The following is a 23,671-nucleotide window of genomic DNA, read 5'->3' as shown; positions in this document are numbered from 1 at the left end:
CTGAGCTGCACCCCATGATCCACCCACAGATGGAGATGGGGCCCAATCTCACCCCCCCAGGCTGTCAGTGCACCGTTACCAGCACCCGTGCCTGGAATGGGGAGTGCCGGGTAGAGACAGGTTCAGGCGGCCGCGGCGGCGGCCTCAGGAAGGCGCCTGGACGCAGGCCCGGGCTCCCCGCCCAGCCCGCACGGCCTCGCGCCCCCACCCAGCTCACCACCCGGCGCCCCAGTTCCCTCCCGACGCCGGCGGGCCCGGGAGCTTCGCGGACGTGACGCCGCAGGCGGAAGTGACGTTTTCCCGCGGTTGGACGCGGTGCTTGGTTGCCGGGCGGGGGAGGGCTTGTCCGGTTTTTCTCAGGGGACGTTCAAATTATTTTTGTAACGGGAGTCGGGAGAAGACGGGGGTGTGCCCCGACGTGCGCGAGTCCTCCCTCCCCGGCCCTCCTCACCGCTCGTCGGCTTCTGCTCCGGCAAGGCGTCATGCCGCCCAAAGCCCCCCGGAGAGCAGCCGCCGCCTCCGCCGCCGCACCCCCGGCACCGCCGCCGCCGCCACCCCCTGCTGAGGAAGACCCCGAACAGGACAGTGGCCCCGAGGACCTGCCTCTGGCCAGGTGAGCGAGCAGAGCCGCTGCGGCGGCCGGCGTACGGGAAGGACGCCCAGAGGATGCGTCGCGGCGGGCGCCGGCGCGTCTGGCCGGGGCGCGTCTCCGCTGGGGGCCGGGTCCCGGCGGGATGAGGGTCCCTCCCTGTCCCCCACAGACGCGGAGCGCCTGGAGGAGGGTGACAAGGGCCTGGGTTCGGGAGCGAGGGGAAGGCAGCCGGGAGGGGTCTCGGCTCCAGCTTGACAGGTGTCGGGCGGGTGGGGCTCGAGTCCCTGAGCTAAGTGACAGGTGCCGCGGGACTGGAGGCTCGCAGGCGGCGGGTAATTTCGAGGCCCCAGCAAACGAGAGAAAGGAAAAAAAAAAAAAAAAAAGCCTAACTCATGTTTAGTAGAAAGATTTTCTCCTATTGAGATTTATAGTACGCAGGTGGTCGTTTGACTTTCTGTTTCGGTCTCTTGGGATGCAACAGTTGGAAGTGTTTTCCTCAGGGCGTGCAAAACTGCATCAGAGGCTTAGTTCTGGGAGAGGCCAACCAGAAAAGCCTTGGGCGCTGCTGCAGAGACGCCATTGGACGTGAAGTTCAGGCTCCTGGGTGTCAGTTGCCCCCAGGGTGCTTGCCTGAAATGCTTTGTAAGGTTTTCTGACAACAGTCCTTTGAGGTCTTGGGGTTACACAGCCATGTTAGTGACTTGTGGAACATAACTAGAGAAACTAGTGTATGAACGAGTTTTGTGAGACGTTTAGCCTAAGTGCTTAAAAGTTTCTAAACTTTTCTTGTTGCACGAAACTCTTGCATGTTAACCTGCTTCAGGAGGTCTAATTATTTCTTTCTTTTTGCCTTTTGGGGTTGAGCCAGCAAAGGTGTTCCCATCCTCCCTGCCCCCCTTTTTTTGTTTGGGTACAAAATTAGTGTTCATGTGCTCACATGAAACTTTTTTTTAAACTAGAAATGGAATTTAAATTTTAAAAAGGCCATAATAATGCAGTAGAATTTGACAGAGAGATATGTATTGTATTGCAACATCTTATTTTTCTTAATTGTGGTGCTATATGGTTGAGAAGCTAAGATCGAAAGAGTATAATTGTCATTATAGTCAGCACTGGTCTTAATTTGAGACTACATATTCAGTGCAGGGGAATGGGACTCCTTTCTGTCCCTCAACACTCCCTCCCTTGTTGTAGTCCATTGCCAAGTCCTGTTTCTTTCACCCCCCCAGACACTGACAGAATTCAGGACAAACTGTAAAAGATTGAAATGGGCTTTTGGAAATGGCCTATGAAAGGCTATTAAAAATTCATATATTTAAAAAGATTGTCTTATAGGTCAATTAAAAATCATACCAGTAAATAAAAAAATAAGTCTGGGGTTGTTCTGGGAGAAAACATTACTTTAACTTCTGATTAAACTCTGATGTTTCCAATATTTGAAAGTTTCCCTTTGGAAAGAGCAGTAGAGTCTACTCTAGTAAAGCATTCCATGTTATCCCCAGAGCTTTGGAAGCATTCTTGATGATCATAGTATAATCAGAAATAATGAAGTTCTGGCTGTCACCTGGGACTTTTTTTTTTTTTTAATGTCTTTAAATGATGGAACTATCATCAGTTCTCTTCCTATAAGTCAAAACTATACAAGATAGTCTGCTCTTGATTACCTATACCCACAAAAGGTATGGGATAATTGAACTCTGTAGATTACCATGGGCAATCGAACTGTGGGTTTATATCAGGGTTTCCTATTTACTGGCTTTAATCTCAGGTGAATGCTTTAACTTCTCTGATTTGGTACTTATCTGTAAAACAAAGTATTATACATACCATTAATATACAAAATTATTAGCTATTTTACATAATATTATTATTAGAGGTCAAATAGACATCGAATGAATGAAAAAGAATTAGCCAACGAGAATTTATTAACTGCCTGTCTAGGTTAAGGAAGATCTAAGAGAAAAGACTGATATAAACATAGAAATAATTTATGTCAAGTTAATTATCATGTAAGAAATGCTCGTAGGTAAAGAGATTGTATGAAACATTGATAAGTATAGACTGTATTTTAGCAAAGTCACTGATAGTGAATCGATTCTGTAATAATGGGCTTTCCTCTTCTTGCTATTATTGTTATCTCAATTTTCCCAAACAGCTTTAGCTATTGTACTTACTTTCCTTCACAAAGCTATTTTGCTGCTCTGAAGGGTATGTGATTCACCAGGCCAGCAAGCATTTTTCACTGTGTGATATCCTTATTTTAGAAAGACCATAAACAAAACAAAACAAAAATTCTAAGTGTAATTTTTTTCAAAGATAAATAAGATCCTTAAAGTATTTAGTGATTCTGTCTTTCAGAATAGTGCCATTATATACAAACCATTGAAACAAATGTTTACTTGATTATTTTAGTTTGTGAGTATGTGCCTATTATATGTATATTTTCATTTGGTAGGCTTGAGTTTGAAGAAACTGAAGAACCTGATTTTACTGCGTTATGTCAGAAATTAAAGATACCAGATCATGTCAGAGAAAGAGCTTGGTTAACTTGGGAGAAAGTTTCATCTGTGGATGGAGTATTGGTAAGGACTTTCCTAAAATTTTTTAAACACATTTTTCTCATTTAAAAATAATTTTGGATCACTTAAGAAAATTTGGAAAATAGAAAAATACAAAGAAAAGAAAAGCTAGTAGTAATTCTATTACCCAGAAGTAATTTACCTCCAGTAACATTAAAAAATATGTCCCCTCACATAAGCCCACTATTGAAGTATTTTAAAGCCAATCTTAGATGTATTTTATTTAAAAACATTTCACTATGATATAAAGATTTTTTTAAAAACAAAGCCATGACTTATAAAATAAATTTTAATACCTTATAATATGCAGTGAGTGTTCAGATTTCCTGAAAGTCTTAGAATTTGTTTTGTTACAATTCAGGATCTTTGGTAATATTTTGATATGTTTCTTCCATTTTTTTTTGTATATATATGTGTGTTTATAATAATAATAATACTTGCAAATAATTACTAGGCTTTATATGTACTGGGGAACATAGTAAGAACTTTGCAAATTGCTCATTTAACAGTCCATTGAGATGTAAAATATAAAATATTTTACACGTATCGTAAAATCTTCATTTTATAGGTAAAGACACTGAAGTAGAGTGAGGTTAAGTAACTTGATCAAGGTCCCTGGCTAATAAGATCTAAATCACAGATTTGGAACCAGACTTATAGTTATATATAGTTATATGTAGTTAGTTACATATAGTGCATCTTAATTAAACATTTTTTTAACATATCGAGTATTTTCTTGTTATTAAAATTTTTTTTTGATATTTAATAATGTAGTATCCTGTGGTAGTGTACTATTTTATCCATTAGATGTATATTAATTTGTTAATGCTTACTATTGATGCAGGACAGGGCAAATTTCCCTGAGTGGTGGGAAGCTCAAGTCTTATATTGAGAGAGAGGTTTTTGGCTGAGTGCAAGTAAGAATTCAAATGCAGAGTTAGAGTCAAAGGAAAGTTTATTAAAGTAGGAGTAAGCTCAGAAGACAGAGTGTTCTCTCAGAAGCATAGCACCTGAGAGAGAATCAGAGGAACAGAGACAATAGAGATGGAGAAGGTGAGAGGGACAGAGGGAAAAACACAGAGAGACCCCTGGGGACTTTATATATCGTTCTTTAGTTTCTTTGAATTACAGGTTTAAAGACTTTGTTTACCCATTTTCCTTTGATAGTATAAGCATACAGTGAGAAAGGATAAGAGAATGTAGCATGAAAAGGCAAGAATTTGTAGTGTGAAAGGCCCGGTGGCAGTTCTCAGCTTTTGATCCATCATTTCCCCATGGTTTTAGCCAAAAGGAATGAATGATTTTGTTTAGTGTAGGGCACAACTTAAAGACTGTTTACCTGTTTTCCCTTGATGGTATGGGTAAATGGTTTGTTAGCAATCCCAGCGGAAATCTTCCTTTGTTCTGCAGGTTTCCTCCTTTTCTGGCCATAGGGCTGATCAGCATATTGCAGTTTCAATATAGCTTGATTTAATGTTTTAGTTCTCTTGTCTCCTCTCTACTATTATTAGACGTTTATTTTTTTCCTCCAATTTTTTGCTCTATAAAATAATGAGATAAATATCCTTATTCATAAGAATAATGCCTGGCACAAAATAAGTCCTTAATAATTTGTTAAATGAAAGAATCTCCAATTATTAGAATATATTCTCAGAAATTCAATTACTAAGTCAAAAGGTATGAACTCTTGGTAATTATTGGTAAATTGCACTCCAGACAATCACTTTTATTAAATTTAATATCTCATCAGCACTGAATTGGAGTACGTCTGTCTCTTTTTAACGATTAAATCAGCAAAACAAAATATGTTTATATACATCCTATAAAAATAAATATTTAAAACCATTTAAAAAAATCTCTGGTATCATTCTATTTTGTCTGCCATAAAAGAATTGCATAGACTGGGTAGCTTATAAATAAAAGAAATTTATTTCTCAGTTCTGGAGGCTGGGAAGTCCAAGGTCATGGTTCTGGCAGATTTTGTGTCTGATGAGAAGCCCGCTTTTTGACTCATAAATGGTGCCTTGTCACTGGCCTCACATGGCAGAAAGGGTGGGAGCTTCTCTTGCTTCTTTTATAAGAGCACTAATCCCATTCATGAGGGTCCTGCCTTCATGACCTGATCCCCTCCTAAAGGCCTCATCTCTTAATATCATCATGTTGGGCATTAGGTTTCAGCATTTGAATGTGGGGAGGACACAAGCATTCAGTCCATAGCATCTGGTAATAAAAAAGAGAAAATGAGTCCCAAGATCTGAACATGTTCTAGAACTTCTTACTAAAAGAGGAGGCATACTGAAAGTATCTTGGAAGAGTGACTGGTAGTATCATCCCAAAGCATCTAATGTATAACCATTGATTTGTATACTTCATGTACAAAGCTGTTTTTGCACATATGCCATAAAGGGAGTTAGCTCTTTCACTTCTCTCTCTTCCATAAAAACTAGGCTTTGTTTTCAGAAAGTTGGTTATAGAGAGTATTAGTGAATATAGGTAGTCTTGAATTTATAAGTGGCCTTTGTTCCAAATCTTTTTGCAAGTGGTACAACATGGTAGTTAGATTTCTATTTAGTTCACATAAAACTTTTTTGTACTGAACTATATAGCAGTAATGGTTTTAATCATGGAGGCCCTCTTGGGCTTCAGACTTGAATACATGTACGAATAAATGTTACTATTTTCTTACCCTACACTTTTCTTCTCCTGGCTTTGCCCTGCTTTTCATGGAAGTTGGCACATTTTAGATCTCATTTTCTGGCGGACCTCATGATGGAGACTAAAACATGTGAAATCATTCCTGGTTGTGTGATGGAGGAAGACAAGAAAGGAATTTGACTTTACCTTTGCGATTTTGTGTACCTTTTTGTGGGGTATGACAGAGGATGATGTCTTCTGTAATTCACCAGACTTTTATCTAGAAATATTAACTGATAGTTAAATTTGTGAGGATTGGCCTGAGGATTTAACCTCTGTTTATACAATAATTTCTAAGGGAGAATGTGATAGTGTGCTGAGAAGCCAATGTAATGACAAAATGAACCTGATTTCGAAGCAGCTATTTTAGTTGCAGTTGGCTATCTTCTTTGAAACAAGAGGAATGTGGTAACACAGGGAACTCTACTTGGCATCTGAATGTAGATGATGTTTATTGGAATAAAGGATGAGTTAAGAGCAAGGATTTGTTGTCAAACTGGACTGACTCAAGTCTCAGATTACCATTTACTAGCTCCATGATCTTGAACAAGTTACCTAAAATCTCTAAGCCTCAGTTTTGCTTTCTGTAAAAGGGACAAACAATAATTTCTTGATCTTGATGTTATTGTATGGATTAAATAAATTTAATCCAAATAAATTTGTGCATAAAAAATACTTATTAATGTAGACAAAGTACCTATGTTAGGTCATGCAAACAGAATAATTTGATTTAAGAACTAACCCCAGAAAATTTTATGTTAATACAGTTTTTTAGGAAGGCTTAAAGATCAGTTAAAATGATTGAAGTTTTAAATGCATGTGTAAAGATTTTGATCTGGTATTTTTGCTACAATTCATATTTTTAAGTTCTCAGGAGTCAGAAAATTTGTTTATACATAGAAGCATATATTAATCCTTTTTAAGGAAAGTTTTGTGGTATTTTGTTTAGAAAAGTGTTTTCTCCTTCTTATTTAAATGTTTAATAAGTGTGTAATATGTGATTGTTGCCATAAGATTAGATTGAGTTTGTGTTGCTTATAGCATGTGAATAAGGGACTTTCCGTGAAGAAATTGGCCAGAAGTGCTGTTCATATTGTGACTTACTGTTAATCAGTTATTAGAATTTTGGTTTTCTTTCTGCATCTTGAATGGCAGAATGGTAGAGTGGAAAAGGCCTTGAACGTGGAGGCAGAAAACTTTGATTTAGTTATATTGTAGCTATATGATTTTTAGGCAAATTAGTCAATTCTCTAAGACTCACTTTGCTCATCTGTAAAGCAGAAAACATGTCTGAATGTCAACTTCTTAGGTTTTGTGTGTGCTTATATTTCAAACCTCTTCAATATACATACATTCAAGAGGTTTCAAATATATTTCTTTTGATAGAGGCATTTGTTTTTGTGCAGTTGGGTCATTATATTTAGAAAGATAATGGAAAAAGATAGTTTGGAATTGGAGTAATTCTAGGCATTCTATTTAAGTTATATTACAGAAATATAAAGAGGTTTCTTAATAACCTTAAAAAGGTCAGGCACGCATACACAGGAATATTATTTAGCCATAAAAAGGAAGGAAATATTAAAATTTGCGACAGCATGACTAAATCTTGGGAGCATCGCTAAGTGAAATAAGATGGTCAAAGAAACAAATACTGTATGATCTCACTGATATGTGGAATCAAAACCCGCCCCCCTCCCCAGAACCTCCAAACTGAACTCACAGATACAGAGAACAGATTAGTAGTTGTCAGAGGTGGGGTGGAGGGTAGGAAGAATGGGTGAAGATGGTCAAAAGGTACAAACTTCCAGTTTTAAATGTCATGTGATGACTTTATTAAATAACACAACATTGTGACTATCAGTAATACTGTATTGTGTATTCTAAACTTGCTTAAGAAAGTTGATCCTAAAAATTCTCATTACAATAAAAAAATTTGTAACTGTGTGGTAATGGATATTAACTAGACTTATTATAGGGATCGTTTCACAATATATACAAATATTGAATCATGTTTTACACCTATACTAATATAATGTTATGTCAATTATATCTCAGTGAAAAAATAAGTCATTGCCAAACCCAAGGTCTACTAGATTTTCTTCTATGTTATCTTTTCAGGATTTTATAGTTTTGTATTTTACATTTAATTCTATGATCCATTTTCTGTTAATTTTTGTAAAGGGTATCAGTTTTGTGTCTAGATTCCTTTTTTGGCACGTGGACATCTAGTTGTTGTAGTACTCTTCTATTGAATATGCATCTTTTCTCCATTGTGTTGCCTTTGCTTTTTTGTCAAAGATCACTTGACTATTTATGTATGTCTATTTCTGGGCTCTTTATCTGTTCCATGGATCTGTTTGTCTAGTCTTTCACCAATACCACATTGTATTGATTACTGTAGTTTTATAGTAATTTGTGAAGTTGGATAGTGTCTGTCAGTGCTTCAACTTTGTTCTTCTTCAGTATTAAGTTGACTATTTGACATCTTTTTCCTCTCCATATAAACTTTAGAATCAATGTGTCAATATTTATGAAATAACTTACTGGGATTTTGATTGAGATTGAGTTAAATCTATGGATCAAGTTGGGAAGATATTTTGGCATTATTGAGTCTTAGAATTATATGTAAATATTTCATTTTGGGGGCGTTAATATGAATGGTATGAATGGTATGTTTTAAATTTCAAATTCTGCTTGTTCGCCATTGATATATTGGAACGCTATTGACTTACATTTACTTGTCTTATATCTTGCAACTTCTCTATAATCATTTATCAGTTCTAGGAGTTTTTTTGTTGATTCTTTCATTTTCTAAATGAACAATCATATCATTTGTAAACAAAGAGTTTTATTTCTTCTTTCCAAATCTGTATACCTTTTATTTACTTTTCTTGTCTTTCTAGTATTTGTTAAAAAGGAAAGATAAGAGGCAACATCCTCGACTATTCCTGATCTTTAATGGGGAAGCTTGTAGTTTCTTACCTTAGGTATGATGCTAGCTGTAGGTTGTAGATATTTATCAAATTGAGGAAGTTCCCCCCTCTTTATAGTTTGCTGAGGGTTTTTTTTCATGAATGGTGTTGGATTTTGTCAAATGCTTTTCCTGCTTCTGTTGATATGATCATTTTTATTCAACCTGTTGGAGTAATAGATTACATTTATTGATTTCAAATGTTGCATACCTAGAATAAATCCCACTTTCCCACTTGGCACTGGTATATCATTCATTTTATACATTGTTGGATTCAATTTGCTAATATTTTGTTGAGGATTCTTGTATCTATATTCGTGATAGATATTAGTCTGTAGTCCCCCCGCTCCCCTCAGCTTTGTAATTCTGTCTGGGTTTGGTATTATGGTAGTTCTTGCCTCATAGAATGAGTTCAGAATTATTTCCTTTGCTTCTGTCTTCTGAAAAAGAGTACTGAGTATTGGTATATGAAATTGGTATAATTTCATGTTTGTTAGAATGCACCAGTGAACCTATCTGTCTGGTGCTTTCTGTTTCAAATGGTTATTACTTATTGGTTTAATTTCTTTAATAGATTATCAGTCTATTCAGATTATCTATTTCTTTTTTTTATTAAACTTATTTATTTATAATTCTTTAATGTCACCACATATTTGACCTCTTTTACCTCATCTACATCCCTCTTACCCCCTTGTCCCCACCCTTTGGTAAGATTATTTATTTCTTGTGTGAGTTTTGGCAGATCGTGTCTTTAAAGGAATTGGTCTATTTCATCTAGGTTTTCAAATGTGTGGGCTCAGAATTGTTCATAGAATTTCTTTAGTATCCTTTTAATTTTCATGGGATCTGTAGTGATGTTTTTCTTTTCTGATTTGAGTAATTTGTGTTTTTCTCTTTTTTAGTTAATCTGACTACAAGGCTTTTGATTTTATTGCTCTTTTTGAAGAACCAGCTTTTTGTTACGTCGATTTTTCTTTTAGAGTTTCTGTTTTCAGTATTCTTTTGTGTTTAGTTGGCTTTTTGTAGTTCAGTGTTTACATTTCTTTCTTATTTCCTTTGATGTATATTCTTTAATTATTTTCTTTGTAGTTATTATGGGGATTGCATTTAACATCCTAAAGTTATAACAAATCTAATTTAAATTTATTCCAGCTTAACTTCAATAGCGTAAAAACCTATGCTGCTTCAACAGTTCTGTCCCTACCCCTTTGAGTTGTCATTGTCACAAAATTGCATCTTTAAATATTGTGAGTCCAAACACATAAATTAATATTTTTAATGCATTAGTCTCTTAAATTATGCAGAAAACAAAAAGTAGAGTTATGTACCATTATACTAGATAGTAGAGTTATATACTATTATACTAATAGTATAATAAGAATAACTTTTATAATTGCCCATATATTTACTTTTACTGAGATCTTTAATTCTTCATATGACTTCGAATTATTCTTATGTCCTTTCATTTCAACTTGTAAGATTCCCTTTAGCATTGCTCATAGGGCATGTCTAGCAAGAATTCCTTCAACTTCTGTTTATCTGAGAATGTCTTAATTTCTTCCTCAGTTTTGAAGGACAGTTTTCCTGGATATAGCAATATTGGCTGACATTTTTTTTTTTTTCTTTTAGCACTTTGAATATATCAGCCCACTGCCCTCTGGCCTTCAGAGTTTCTAATGGGAAATCTGCTGTAACCTTATTGAAGATTCCTTGTATGTGATGACTTGCTTCTTTGTTGGTGCTTTCAGAATTCTCCCTTGGTCTTTGTCTTTTGAAGGTTTTATTATGATGTGTCTTGGTTTGACACTCTTAAGTTTATCCTACTTGAAGTTTGTTGCATCATTATATGTATAATAATTTTAGAGGCCTGATAGTCATAATCGTTGATGTTCAGATTGGTAGTCATTTCTTTCTGGTACATATTCAGCTATACATAGATAATCAAGTTTATATGAGACCTAGATATCTAGGGAAGTTTCAAAATAGATTATTTTATCAAACATTCCTATTCTCGTTCCAGTTTTAATTTATCTGTTTTATACATGCCTTAATTTTCTCATTCTACAAAGTATTTTTAAAGTACGTTGAATCAGAATTATATTGCACTCAGAACCCACCAAATACCCATTACAGTTTTTTCCCATCTTGGGTTTGTTTCAGAAACTCTTCCAAATTTTGTTTATTAAGTCAGTGTTTTTCTTAGTTTTATTCAAGGCATACAAAGCTGCTGGCCAGTGTCTTTTATCAACATAAAGGTAAATTGCGTGACCATGCTGCATTGAATTCTAGAAAAAGCAAAGTATTTCCTTTCTTAGTTACTGAGGCTTTATTGAAAGTAAACATGTAGGTTCTATAAACTTTTTTTAAATATTGGAGAATTTATCAAAGATTATCATTTTATGACTAGGAACTCTAGAAACTCCCAAACCACAGGAATTAACATACAAACTCCCAAACCACAGGAATTAACATACAAATTTTGGAAGATACCTTTTATCCATATAATTGAATGAGTTGTCAAAATTGACCTCTCTCAGTGTTTTTCAACCTTGTTTCTAAGAGTGGTAGACATCAGTTTTGTAGGTTTTTTACAGAAAAACCCATTTAGTGGCTTTTTGAGTATGATGACAGTTTTCTCTCCTATGTAGTTATATCTTCTTGATTGGATCATATGTGGGCCTTTGAGTCAATAGAAACTAAGCAGAGAGCTTCACCAGAAACTTAGTGTTATATCACCTTTTAAAAAACAAGATCTGTGATATCATTTCTTTGTATGAGTTACTCTCACTGATATTCACTAGTTTGTTATTAATGTGTGAATGGGATCTGAAGAAACTACAGTCGAACCAGTGGTCTTACCTACAGTTCGTACTGGGGATTCGGTTGTGCTTGTTTCCCTGAGCATACTAAGAGAAAAAACTATAAAGACAAAAAAGCCATTCTATCTTTTTTTTTTTTTAACTTATTTAACATCAAATTAATGCTGGACACTATACAAAGCCCTTGTGATGGGGAGGGGCAGTACAGCAGTAAATTAGATAATTCTTCTGTCTTCAAAATGCTTGCAGGCTCGTTGAAATATGGATAAATGATTAAGCAGGTAAATCACAGTTCAGTTAAGTGCTTGTGTAGGCCTATCCACTGAGTTCTGTAGAACTTGTTAAGGAGGGGATCCCAAGTATTTACGTCTTGGGCTGAGCACCAGGTAAATATGAACTCTCATATTTTCTGGGAGTGGAGTCACCTCTTTCCCCACGAAACCATTGTGTAACTGGATGGCTGATTCAGCTAGTGTTTAATACCTCTGCATGTTGTATCAAAAAAATTTGATGAGTACAAAGTAAAGTTAGCTTTTTCAGCCCTCTTCTAAGCTGTGCTATTCTTGCATTTTAATTTTTCTGAGCATATTGAAGAATGTTCTTAACACTAATTGATACCAGCTAATATAAGTTGAAAGAGGATTTTCTGACATAGCATGTTATTCCTTTTGTTCTACATATAATATTGGTAAGGAAGAAATCCAGGAGTAGGCAGCTTTTATCCTCTGTATTCCTCTAATACATTCCTGTAATGTGTTTAACTTTTAGACTTATTGCTAATCACTCAATTACAGTCTCATGAATCAAGTGTAAGGATATATCTTTTTAACTCTGACATAGAGAACATATTTTTTATGGCCTATTTTCATCTTGGTGGTGACTAATGTTTTCAAAAGTGGAGATTTGCTAGAATAATATTTTTAACTTTTAAAATTACAATTTAAATTTTTGCTAGTTAACTCATGATCGCATGAATAGTAAGGTAACCTGATTTTCTAACGCCAAATTTGCTGATGTTTCCAAGATGATTTATGTTACCACTTGGTGGAGCTCTTCTATAAGTTAACATTGTAAAAAAGCAAATGCAAGTCTTCACTAACTAGGGATCATCCTTAGGGTCGTTCAAGTGAACTAAACTAAGTGATAGCTAAATAGGTAGCCTCTTCGAATATTGATTGTAGATTTTTCACTTAAACTGCAACATATGTAATTGAAGTTTTAATATTTTAAAGACTTTTCTCTAGAGTATTCCTGATTTTTCTCTTTTCTGCGTTATATAAATTTAGTACTTATTTATTGACTTATTTTTCCCCCTATTTTATAATTGTAGGTAATTTAGAAAATGTATACAGGATTAATGAAGAAAATGAAAACCATTTGTAATCTTACCACTTAGAGATAATAATGAACATTTTGATATATTTTCATCTTCTCTTCCTTTTTAATATTTCACAAAATCAGAATGAACACATACACGGAATTTTGTATTCTGGTGTTTATTTCTCAACATATTTTTGGTATTTTCCCATATTTTTATAATCTTTTAAATGTTTTAAGGGTTTATATTATTCCATGATGCAGCTCTGTCATAACTTATTTTAAGATATTTAGGATTTTTGTACTGTTTTTGTCATTATAAATAATTCTTTGAACATCTATTACACTAAGTCTTGACTCGCCTGTCTAATTATTTTCATTGGATAAATTCTTAGATATAAAACTGAACTCTTAAAGATCTTGATGCATATTAACAAAATGTCCTTCAATTGACACTATTTTGAAGTTCAGTATTATCAAAATATGTTTATTGCAAAGTACTGTTTTTTTGTTTTTGCTGATTGTTTTTTCTTGTCCTTTGCCTGTTTTTCTTCTTCATGTTTTATTATTTCTTTTTTGGTGATCCTTTTGGTTGGGTAAGAAGTCTTACTTTTCTTCTAACAGGTTTTAAGGTACTGTTCTAAGCTCTTTTCATAATTCTCATCTAAATTTTCAAGAAAACACATCAGTTGCAGATTTTAGGTTTAAAATTGCCATTGGAAAATAAAGTCTGGATTTCGAGAGACCAATCGAGGCAGACTAGAGAGCAGAATGAGATATATAAATCATCTATATAGAGGTAATGAGAGTGCTATGGAAGTGGATGAGATTGCTGAAGAAAAGAGAATGTGGTATAGAAAATCCTTGGAATTAGGAAACACTGAAAAATTTGTGAGCTAAAGAAAAGAGAGTGAAGGCGTTGGAGTTTTTTAAAAGACAAGGAAAAAACTTTTACTGGAACAGTGTCAGATACTACATGAAAAGTCTTTGTGGATGTAACAAAAAAGGCTATTCAGTAGAAAAAGACAGATCTTTGAGGACTGAGGGAATAGCCACAGTAGATTAGTGCTTGTATAGTGAGAGGATGTATTCAGTGAATGCAGTATGTGTGTCCTGTGAGAGTGATTGTGGTGAGTGTGTGTCTGAATAGTGAGAGGTTTGAATATCTAGTGAAGACAGTAGCTTGATAATGTCCCGGGATATTATTTTTTTGTAAGATGGTATAAGCTTATTTGTGACCAGAAGGAAAGATTTTAGAAGGAAAACTGTTGGAGAAATTATAAAAGACAGGGAGGAATTAATAAACTAGGTCTTGAAAAAGATAGGAAGCAGTGTGATCCAAAGTGGGAGGTAAGGAGGGTTTAGAATTGTTAATTTGATCATGTAATTCTATTTGTATGACATTCTGATAAACACAATGAAATCAGATCAGTGGTTGCCAGGCGCTAGGGATCAAAGAACCCTTTTTCTTAAAACAAATAAACAAACAAAAACAAAATAAAGGAAAACACACAAAAAAATACAAAACTCCAGTATTCCCAGGGATAGATATTTATGGTTTGGAGAAGGTCAGATAGTGGATGGTGCTGAGACAGATATGGTATAGTGGAATGACCACTAAATTCAATGTGTGCGATACCGAGTACTATGCTGATTAAGAGCATCCTTTTAGTTTTCATAGTGACTATGATTAGACACTATTAACATCCCCATTTTAGTAGAAATTAAGGTTTAGTTAGATTTAAGCAAATTGTCCATAGTTATACAACTAGAGTTTGTATTCAAACTGTTGAATGTTCAACACTAAAATCCATGTACTTAACATAAATAATAGAGTGTAAGTCCCAGGAAGGCCGAAATTTGTTGTTTCTGGTTTCACCACTGTATTCCCAAAGTCCTAACCATGTCAGTTGCATAATGAAAATTTTTTGCAAAATTATTAGAGATCTCAAGTTTTGGAAAATGTAAAAGAAAATAAATTGTAAGATGCAAAGAAACCTATATGAAGATAAAGATATGATTTTTAAATGATTGTGAATTTGATGGTTACACTGATATCTTTCATGGAGGCATTTACCAGATCAAATGACTGTTAAATTTTGTTTGCAGTATGTTCTAATAGAATCTTCTGTTTTAAAAAGCGAACAAAATGATTATAGAGTAAGATTTTGTAGTTGATTCTAATATTCATGGCTTTGTAAATTTTTTTTTCTAGCAAATCTTGGTGACATCCAGGTATAAGATCAGACTAAGTAGATGTTACTGGTTAAAACTAAAATGCAAGCCCTTACCATATATTTATGTATATTTTGTATATAAAATCTTACATACTTCATATAATATAAAACATATATACAACCTTAAATATTTTAATGGAGAGATTTTACTTCTAAGGCTCTTCTAGTTGGAAACTGGTCATTCATTTCCTTTGCATAGATACACAAAAATATTTGCTATTGAATGAATCATCTAGTCACATAACATTGATCTCATCTGTAATCTGGTTCCCTCACATAAAGAACTAAGTCAAATAGACGAATAAGATATTTAAAAATTAATAGTCTCAAGTTTAGGAGAAACATTTATGTTTCTTTCCTAGATAAATGTATATGAAGAAGAAAAACACTTTATCTAAATATAGAGGTAATTGGAATGTACCTAGAACAACAGGAACAGCAGCAACAAGTATAAATCATCTGATATAAAGCTCACACGTTTTGCTCATAGGACAGTTATTTAGGTCCTTAAAAATCAGAACTTATTTATACAGCACTTCATTTAGGCATATTATGATTTTAAGTGAGCTTGCATTGAATCATATTGGCTATATCCTAATAAAGTTTGATGTTTTAGAAAAATGAATAAACAACATTCGGTTTTAACATCTTTAGTTACTTCATTTCCCAACCTTAAAAGAGTAAAAACCAAAGACTGGAGTTATTGAAAGCAGACATAGTGAGAGCAGTTCGGTTCAACAGGCCTGACAGCAAAGAAGCAAACCAAAAACAATTTAATTAGTAACCATAAAAATTCAAAAAGCATGTATTGGGGAGGTTATTTATTATAGAGACAAACCACCTTTTACATCTCAGTAGTTCCTGTGAAATTGATCATATTAATATAAACACATATACAAAAGTTAAAGTTTCCTTTTATTAAAAATATACTTCGGTCATTATAACAAGCAATACACACACACACACACACACACACACACACTTTGTAAGTTCAGTTTCAGAAATAATATGTAATATAGTTTCAGAATCTACTGAGGTATAAATTACATGTACTAAAATTATCTAGTTTTAAGCGAACATTTCAGTTTTGACAAAGATATTTAACCATGTAAGTACCACCATTGAGATACAGAAGTTTTGATTACTCCAGAAAGTTCTCTCATTCTCCTTTGTAATCATTCCCCAACAACTACACTCCTGTCCCCAGGCAGCCACTGATCTACTTTGTGAGATTAAAGATTAGTTTTGCCTTTTCTAAAATTTCATATGAAAAGAGTCACACAGTATGTATCCTTTTGTATCTGGCTTTTTCTCAGTGTAATAGTTTTGAAATTTGTCTATGCTGTCATTATTAGTACTTTTTTATTTTAATTGTTGAATAATATTTCCGCTGTATGGACATATAACAATTTATCTATTCTCCCGTTTTCGAATATTGGGTTTTTTACAGTTTGGGGTTTTTATGAATGCAGCTGCTATTAACATTCTTGTACAAAGTGTCCATTTCCCTTGGGTATAAATATCTGGGAGTGGAATTGGTGTTTTGGAAAGTATATATTTAACTTTATAAGAACTCGCCAAATATAAGAATTTGTTTCCTAAAATGGTTTAAATTTTCAGCAGCAATATTTGAGTGTTTCATTGTTTTACATTATCATCAACCTTTAATATTGTCAGTCTTTTTAATTTTAAGCATTCTAGTCAGTGTATAATTGTAATATAAATTTTAAAATATTTCCAAGTAGCTAAAATTAAGGAAAAGTTTAGAATTGGATAATGATGAGCTTTTTATCCATAAATTTGATGATCCACAATAATTCTTTTCCTAAAACTTTCATATAATTAAGATTTCAAAACAATGTAAAATTGCATCAATACTTTTCAGCTTAATCTGATCTCCAATTAAGAGTAAGCAAATAGTTTCAGTTTAATAGAACATCAGATAATTTGGTATTTCTTTTTTTTCAACTTAATATAATCCAAATTTCATCAACAAAACAACATATTTAGACAGTGATATACATTTTTAGGTGAAAAAGGTATATATTCTAATAATGAAAACTATTCTAATGATAATGATACCCATCACTTATTGAGTACGAATTATATGCCAGGCATTATGCTAAGGGACATGTGTGTGTGTGTGTGTGTGTGTGTATCCCATTTGGTTCTTACAAAGTGAGGTATGTATTATTTCATTTTACAAAGAAGACTATTATGGCTCCAAGAGGGATGAATTTCTAAGGTTAAAAAATACTTGAATCCCAGTAGACATATAAAAGAATGAGTGAATTAAAGCAAAGGGAAGACAATCAAATAAGAAAATGGGCTTGTTTTTTAAACAATTTGTTATGGATTCTAAAATCTTTTAACTTGGTTTCTTAACTTGGCTTCGATGACATTGGATTATTGAAAAATGGAAGTATTTATCTCAAAGAACTAACTGACCCCTAAGTTGTAATTTAACCTTTTGTTCTCTCTAATATATTTTTTTTGCCTTATATTAGAGAGAACAAAAGGTTAAATTACAAAATTTAAACTTTAAAATTTAAGTGTTTGTTATTTGTGTAGAATTAAATGCTCTCAAGTATATGCCATTGTAAGGATTTAAAACAAATTTATTTTGTTATGCAGAAGAACAAAAATTTACACATAATACAGTTTTTACAGTATTCAATGTGTGAATAATTTAACGAAATATTTGAATTTTTTCTTTTTGTTCTCAGGAAAGTTATATTCAAAAGAAAAAGGAACTATGGGGCATCTGTATCTTTATTGCAGCAGTTGACCTAGATGAGATGCCATTTACTTTTACTGAGCTACAGAAAAACATAGAAACAAGGTAAAATTTCTTATATCAATATCAGTCTCTGCCATTAAAGAAAATTACTTCTGAACTCTATTTTTATAAAACATTAGGGAATTAATGAGAAATGTTAAAATTAAATAAAACATAAAGGACTTAGATCAACTAGTGAACTGTGATTCACTCATGGAGCCCTTAATGAAAGTATATTTATGTTGTACTTTCTGAAAAATGTAGTGATTTGTGTCCTGGGACAATTTTCATCATGTCTCTCACTGTCTGTAAACTTTCTTAATTGTAGTTGTTGATAAAGTGGACAGAAAAAGCAAAGATTTACAAAGTAGGCTTATTATATGTTAAGCCATTATAAAACTAGCATGATGATTTTAAAGGAATTTAGTTACAATTTATTAAAGTTTACAATTGTTTAATATAAAAGATTATATTCAGTTGAATATCCATTACAATACTTGTGCCAATAATTACTAAATATTTGTTGTTGAGCTTATAAACCTTAGAAGAAGAGTTTACTAATATGTTTCCAGTAACTCATGAACTTTATCTTGAGAAGCCTTCTGACATTCCAGTCATTTCATTTGCAGCATATTCAAGAAATATAAAAGTAAATAATTCTCCCCGAAAGAATAATACATATTTCTTCTTGGAAAAGATATAAAGCTGTATGGAATTCAACGTAATTGGTGTTTTATTTAAATGAGATAAATTGTTGCATATTTTGATAATGCTTTCTTTTACTACGTCTATATAAAATGTGGAAAAAGACCTTGTATATTTATATTTAACCTATTGAATTAGAATTGGTTTATCTCTTAGAGATTTTACAGTTTAACTTTGTTAAAGAAAATCACCAAATCAAAGTAATTTTTATATAGCTGAAAATATTCTAAATATGTAAGTAAATTTTCACATTTATTCATTTGGCAAATATTTTAATAGCTTCTAAACATTGGAAAGAATAATAATTTGGGTTAAGATAGACTAGCTTTAAATCGGGGCTCTTTTTTTATAAGGTATATAACTTGGAACAGACTGCTGAGCCTTAGTAAGTCTCACGTTTCTCATCTATGAAAGTGAAAATTATTAGCTACTTCAGAGAATTAAATAACTTGTAACTAGAGAAGTAAATAGTTCAGAGAGTCACTGCCTGTAACACCATAGCACTGAGGAGGTCTTGATCTCTTTCCTTCTGTAGGTCTGCCACATGCTCCCCCCTACCCCAACTTCACTATGCCCTCCCCTCACAGAAAAAAAAAGAAAAAAAGGAAGGAAAGAAAAAAACAATTGTTAGGCACTATGGTACTATGTTAGGTTCTAATGATACAGAGGTGAGAAATAGTCTCTGACTTCAAGAAACTCAGTCCAATGAAGAAGATAAAATTAAACGGATGACTATAACATAGTGTTATATAGTTATTCATAGACTGCTAAATAAACATGACAGAGAAAGGATATTACATCTTTTATCTATAAAATGAAAGAATTTTCCTGGCAAACGTTTTCCTATGCTTTTTTTTCCCTGAGTATTCATAGAACAACTGATTTATATATTGAGCAAGTCATAAATAACCTCCCCGCAATAAATATAGTAATGTATTTGGTACAACTTTTTCTTAGGTACCTCTCAGTGTTCTGATAACTATCCAGGAATGTTAAACATGCTCTGGTGAAGGACTAGTTTTATTTATTTATTTTATTTCCAATATGTCTCAGACTATTTAAAAATATATAATATAAATCAATTATTAGAAAAATGAAACAAAAAAATCATACTATAAAACCAAAGTTTTTTGTCACTAGATTCAGCAGACATAAAATTAGTGTCAAAGCAATGTTAAAGTTTTGAAATGTTTACTCTCAATTTTAGTACTTATTTAATTGTGGACTGGTAAATAATTTAAAGATCACTGCTCTAGAATATGTAGCTGTCTACAGATCTACATGTCTTTAATTATGGCTTTTTATGCCTACCTGCCTGTCTGCATGCCTGTCTGTCTTTTCTTCCTCTCTTCTTTCTTTTAGAGGAGGGCTACAGAAAGAATAGAGTCACTTAAATAAGTTAACCCTAGAAAAAGAGAGCTTTGTAGTAAGAATTTCGTTTTCATGGTGCTCCATGGATAGGTAATAACCATATGTCTCATAAAAACTAGAACTGAGTGGCTCCTGAATAAATACTATTTAAGGCTGATTTCTTTTTCTCTACACATATCTGCACATTTACTCCATTCTCTTTTCTAAAGAGCAATCTGATCGTCTATTTTCTACCCTCTTTTATTTGCTTTTTCACATAGCTTGTCATGGCTGCCCTAATCCCTTACTATATATGGAAACATTAAATAATCTTCTTTTGGGTTCTATGCCCTCTGCTGATTAGCTGAAGCTTTTGCTTTTCCAGTTCTTAAGAAAAATGCCTGAATGGTCCAGCCCATTTTTTGGAATGAAACCTATAACTCATTGGTTACTGCACAGCCAATGGATGGATCAGGTGACTAGCCTTGAGAGCAGGCCAGGATGGGGAGTCAGTCTGAGCATCAGATGGAAGGTGATTACATACATAGAGATCGAGTAAATAAATTAATAAATGGATCTCAGGTTTCTCAGTGTCAAAGAATTGTTAACCTTAAAAAGGAAACACTGGAATGAACCACGTGGTTTTGCGTTGGAGTTGGATAAATGAATGTGAATTTATGGTTTTAAAACCCTTCCCTTTTTTTACATTCCTGATGATAAATGTAGACATAGGTATATAGATATAGGGGTATAGTTTAAAGATTAGTGGATTTTTTACTCTTCAAATTCTAGTATAATGAAAATAATTATTTCCAAATGATATGAGTAATTTGGTGTAGAACTAATAATCTTTTGAATTAAAATGTCTGTGCTTTGAAAATGAAATAAAATGAATATTTAAATTTGTGATTCACTTTTTTCTATTCTTTCCTTTGTAGTGTCTATAAATTCTTTGACTTACTAAAAGAAATTGATACCAGTACCAAAGTTGACAATGCTATGTCAAGACTATTGAAGAAGTACGATGTATTGTGTGCACTCTACAGCAAACTGGAAAGGTAAAGTAAAAATTTAATCAGGATTACACTTTGTTTTTTCACGTCATTGTTCATGATTAGATTCCATTTGGAAACTATTACATATTCAGTAAAGTTATTAATATTGCCCATTAGATTTGTCCCCTTTGCTGTTAGTTTCTTATTAATTCTTAGCTTTCTTATTTATCCAATCATATGCATTATGAATGTTTCCTCCAAAATTGTTTTTGTCCTTTTATTTGTTTTCATTAGTTTTAATAAACTTTAAGCTTAATGCCAACATTAGCCTCCTCTGCCAGAAGACTTCTAGTTCTGAATGGAAGAGTGACCAAATTTAAATTTCTTTCACATGGTTTATTTAGTTTAGAAAGAGAAAACATAATCTCAGTGGAAGGCATATGTAACCTGTGCTACCAAACCATGATTGTTACCGTTCACCTGGGAGAATAATGAAATTAAGATAAACTTGGGTTAAGTTTTTAATATACTTTTCATCCAAATTCCCACTCCTAGTGCTATACAGTCCTTAATTTGGCACATCTCTACATTTAATTTGGGTAATAGAATATAAAAGTTAATGTTTTAGCTTAATACGCAGTTATAAAGAGAGAAGGGAAAAAGAGGCATGTCCTTAAATATTCTGGGGAAAATGACTGGAGACAGAGCTGGAAGGAAGCATCTTCTCAGAAGGATGCTTCTATTTTTCCTTTTTTTCTTAGTCATTGTATGTCACTAAAACTTCAGAGGTGTGATGGAGGATGAAAAAAGTGGAGAGAAAATTCAAAGATAGCTTTTTGAAGGAATTTTTCTTCTAGTTTTTAATTGTAATGTGATAGCATTGGTCATCATCATTTCCTTTTGCCCTTGTGTAGAATAGAAGCTCTTCACACAGGAAAAAAAAGGATTTTTTTTATTATTAAAGAATAAATTAAACAATCTGCATAAGGAATGTGAATTGATTATAGAGTACTTGAAAAACACTCGAGAATGGCATAAATAGAAAATCATGAGTCATCCAAAATTTTAACACTGGAGCTAATCAATGTTTCTTTCCTTTGGATATTGTTTTATAAATACCAGACCATATTGTACACGTAATTTTTGTCTTGCCTTTTTTTAACCTAACAAGGATTTTCTGAATGCTTTTCTGTTCCTTAAATTTGTTTATAATCTTTTATCTCATATATTGGAGATTATCCTAAGAATATTATCCTAAATACAAAAAAGATTTAGAGATTTTTATCACAGTATTATTTTAGACCAATGAAAAATTGGCAACAACTTATTTATGTACAGCTGAAGTAAACAATAACATATTATAAATATAATTTAAATATTAAATGTTATAAATATAAAATTTGATGAAGAATAACATTTTGGACAAATGCTTCTAATGTTAAATAAAGCAGGTTATACTATAACTACAGAAGGAAGAAACTTAGACATTAATGCATTGAATGAAATGACTGGAAAGAAGTGTACCAGAATGTTAATTGAGGTTTCGTATGAGTAACTTAAGTGCTACCTGTATAAAAAACTAAGCAGAAACTTCTCTGAGCAAATATTTAAGAAAAATCTATTCTGTAAAGACTAGGATCTCAAAATCTAGAATCATCAGATTAGTTATATATAGAATTTTAGTGAGAATGATTTGGAGTGCTGTTCTGATATTTTTTTCCTGCTATAATAATTTTAACATGATAGATTTATCTGTCTGTCTATCTATCTATCTATCTATCTATCTATCTATCTATCTATCTATCTATCTATCTATCTTTGCTGTGCTGCCTGAGATCAGAAATCTACTTGGATATTTATGTTTTACCTCTTAACTTTACCCATTATACCTTCTAGTGATACATCTAGTATTTATGATTCTCCTGGGAACTAAGGGAGAGTTACAAAAGAAAGTTAGAAAGTAGAATATTGTATGGACAATTCTGAAGATTTTAAGTTCTTCCTATCTCACATACTCTGTGTTTTTCCTTTAGGCCAATGTAAACACTGGTTGTTCCAGGTTAGTAAATAGGATACAAGGTCAGAGTTCATAAAGTATTTTCTTTACAGGAGTAAGCTGCTATGATGCCCTACTAATTAAGCAGCAGTAGAGCTTAATGTTGAAGAGAATGGAATGTTTTGAGTCAGAGAGATGTGGATTCTAGTCTGGGCTCCAAAATGTACTGTGTGATCTTAGACAAATGAGTTATCTAACTTTTAGTGCTTAGTTTTTTAAGGTGTACATTGAGTTGATAATAGTACCTACTCTGTTAGGTTTTTACTTTTTGTTTTTTGAAAATAGTTAAAAAATTTTAAATTACAGTTGACATACAATATTATATTAAAGGAGTACAACGTAGTGATTAGACAGTTATATAACTTAAGAAGTGATCACCCCAGTAAGTCAGTCTAGTACTCATCTGATGCCATATATATTTATTACAATATTATTGACTGTATTCTCCATGTTGTACTTTACATCCTCATGAATGTTTATAATACTGGCAATTTGCACATCTTAATTCCTTCCCCTTTTTCACCCATTCTCCCATCACTCCTCCTGTCAGGCAGTGATCAAAATATTCTCTATCTAT

General features: G+C 33.3%; 1 protein-coding gene across 2 annotated transcripts in view; it reads left to right on the top strand.

Moving 5' to 3' along the window:
• The first annotated feature begins 339 nt into the window (after positions 1 to 339).
• Positions 340 to 23,671, top strand: part of RB1 (RB transcriptional corepressor 1) — a 122,612-nt gene continuing 99,280 nt past the window's right edge. Inside the window, exons 1-4 of one of the 2 annotated variants that reach the window (XM_036228587.1) lie at positions 340 to 613; positions 3,048 to 3,174; positions 17,936 to 18,051; positions 20,982 to 21,101. In XM_036228587.1, the coding sequence (XP_036084480.1) occupies positions 483 to 613; positions 3,048 to 3,174; positions 17,936 to 18,051; positions 20,982 to 21,101 (494 nt within the window). In that variant the 5' untranslated portion in view covers positions 340 to 482. The remainder of the gene's footprint in view (positions 614 to 3,047; positions 3,175 to 17,935; positions 18,052 to 20,981; positions 21,102 to 23,671) is intronic. The other variant, XM_036228588.1, reaches the window with a different exon arrangement.

The sequence above is a fragment of the Rousettus aegyptiacus genome, unplaced genomic scaffold (genome assembly GCF_014176215.1).
Source record: "Rousettus aegyptiacus isolate mRouAeg1 unplaced genomic scaffold, mRouAeg1.p scaffold_m13_p_11, whole genome shotgun sequence".
Taxonomy (NCBI): Eukaryota; Metazoa; Chordata; class Mammalia; order Chiroptera; family Pteropodidae; genus Rousettus; species Rousettus aegyptiacus.
The sequence above is the reverse complement of the archived record's forward strand: the minus strand, read 5'-3'. Positions and strand labels throughout refer to the sequence as shown.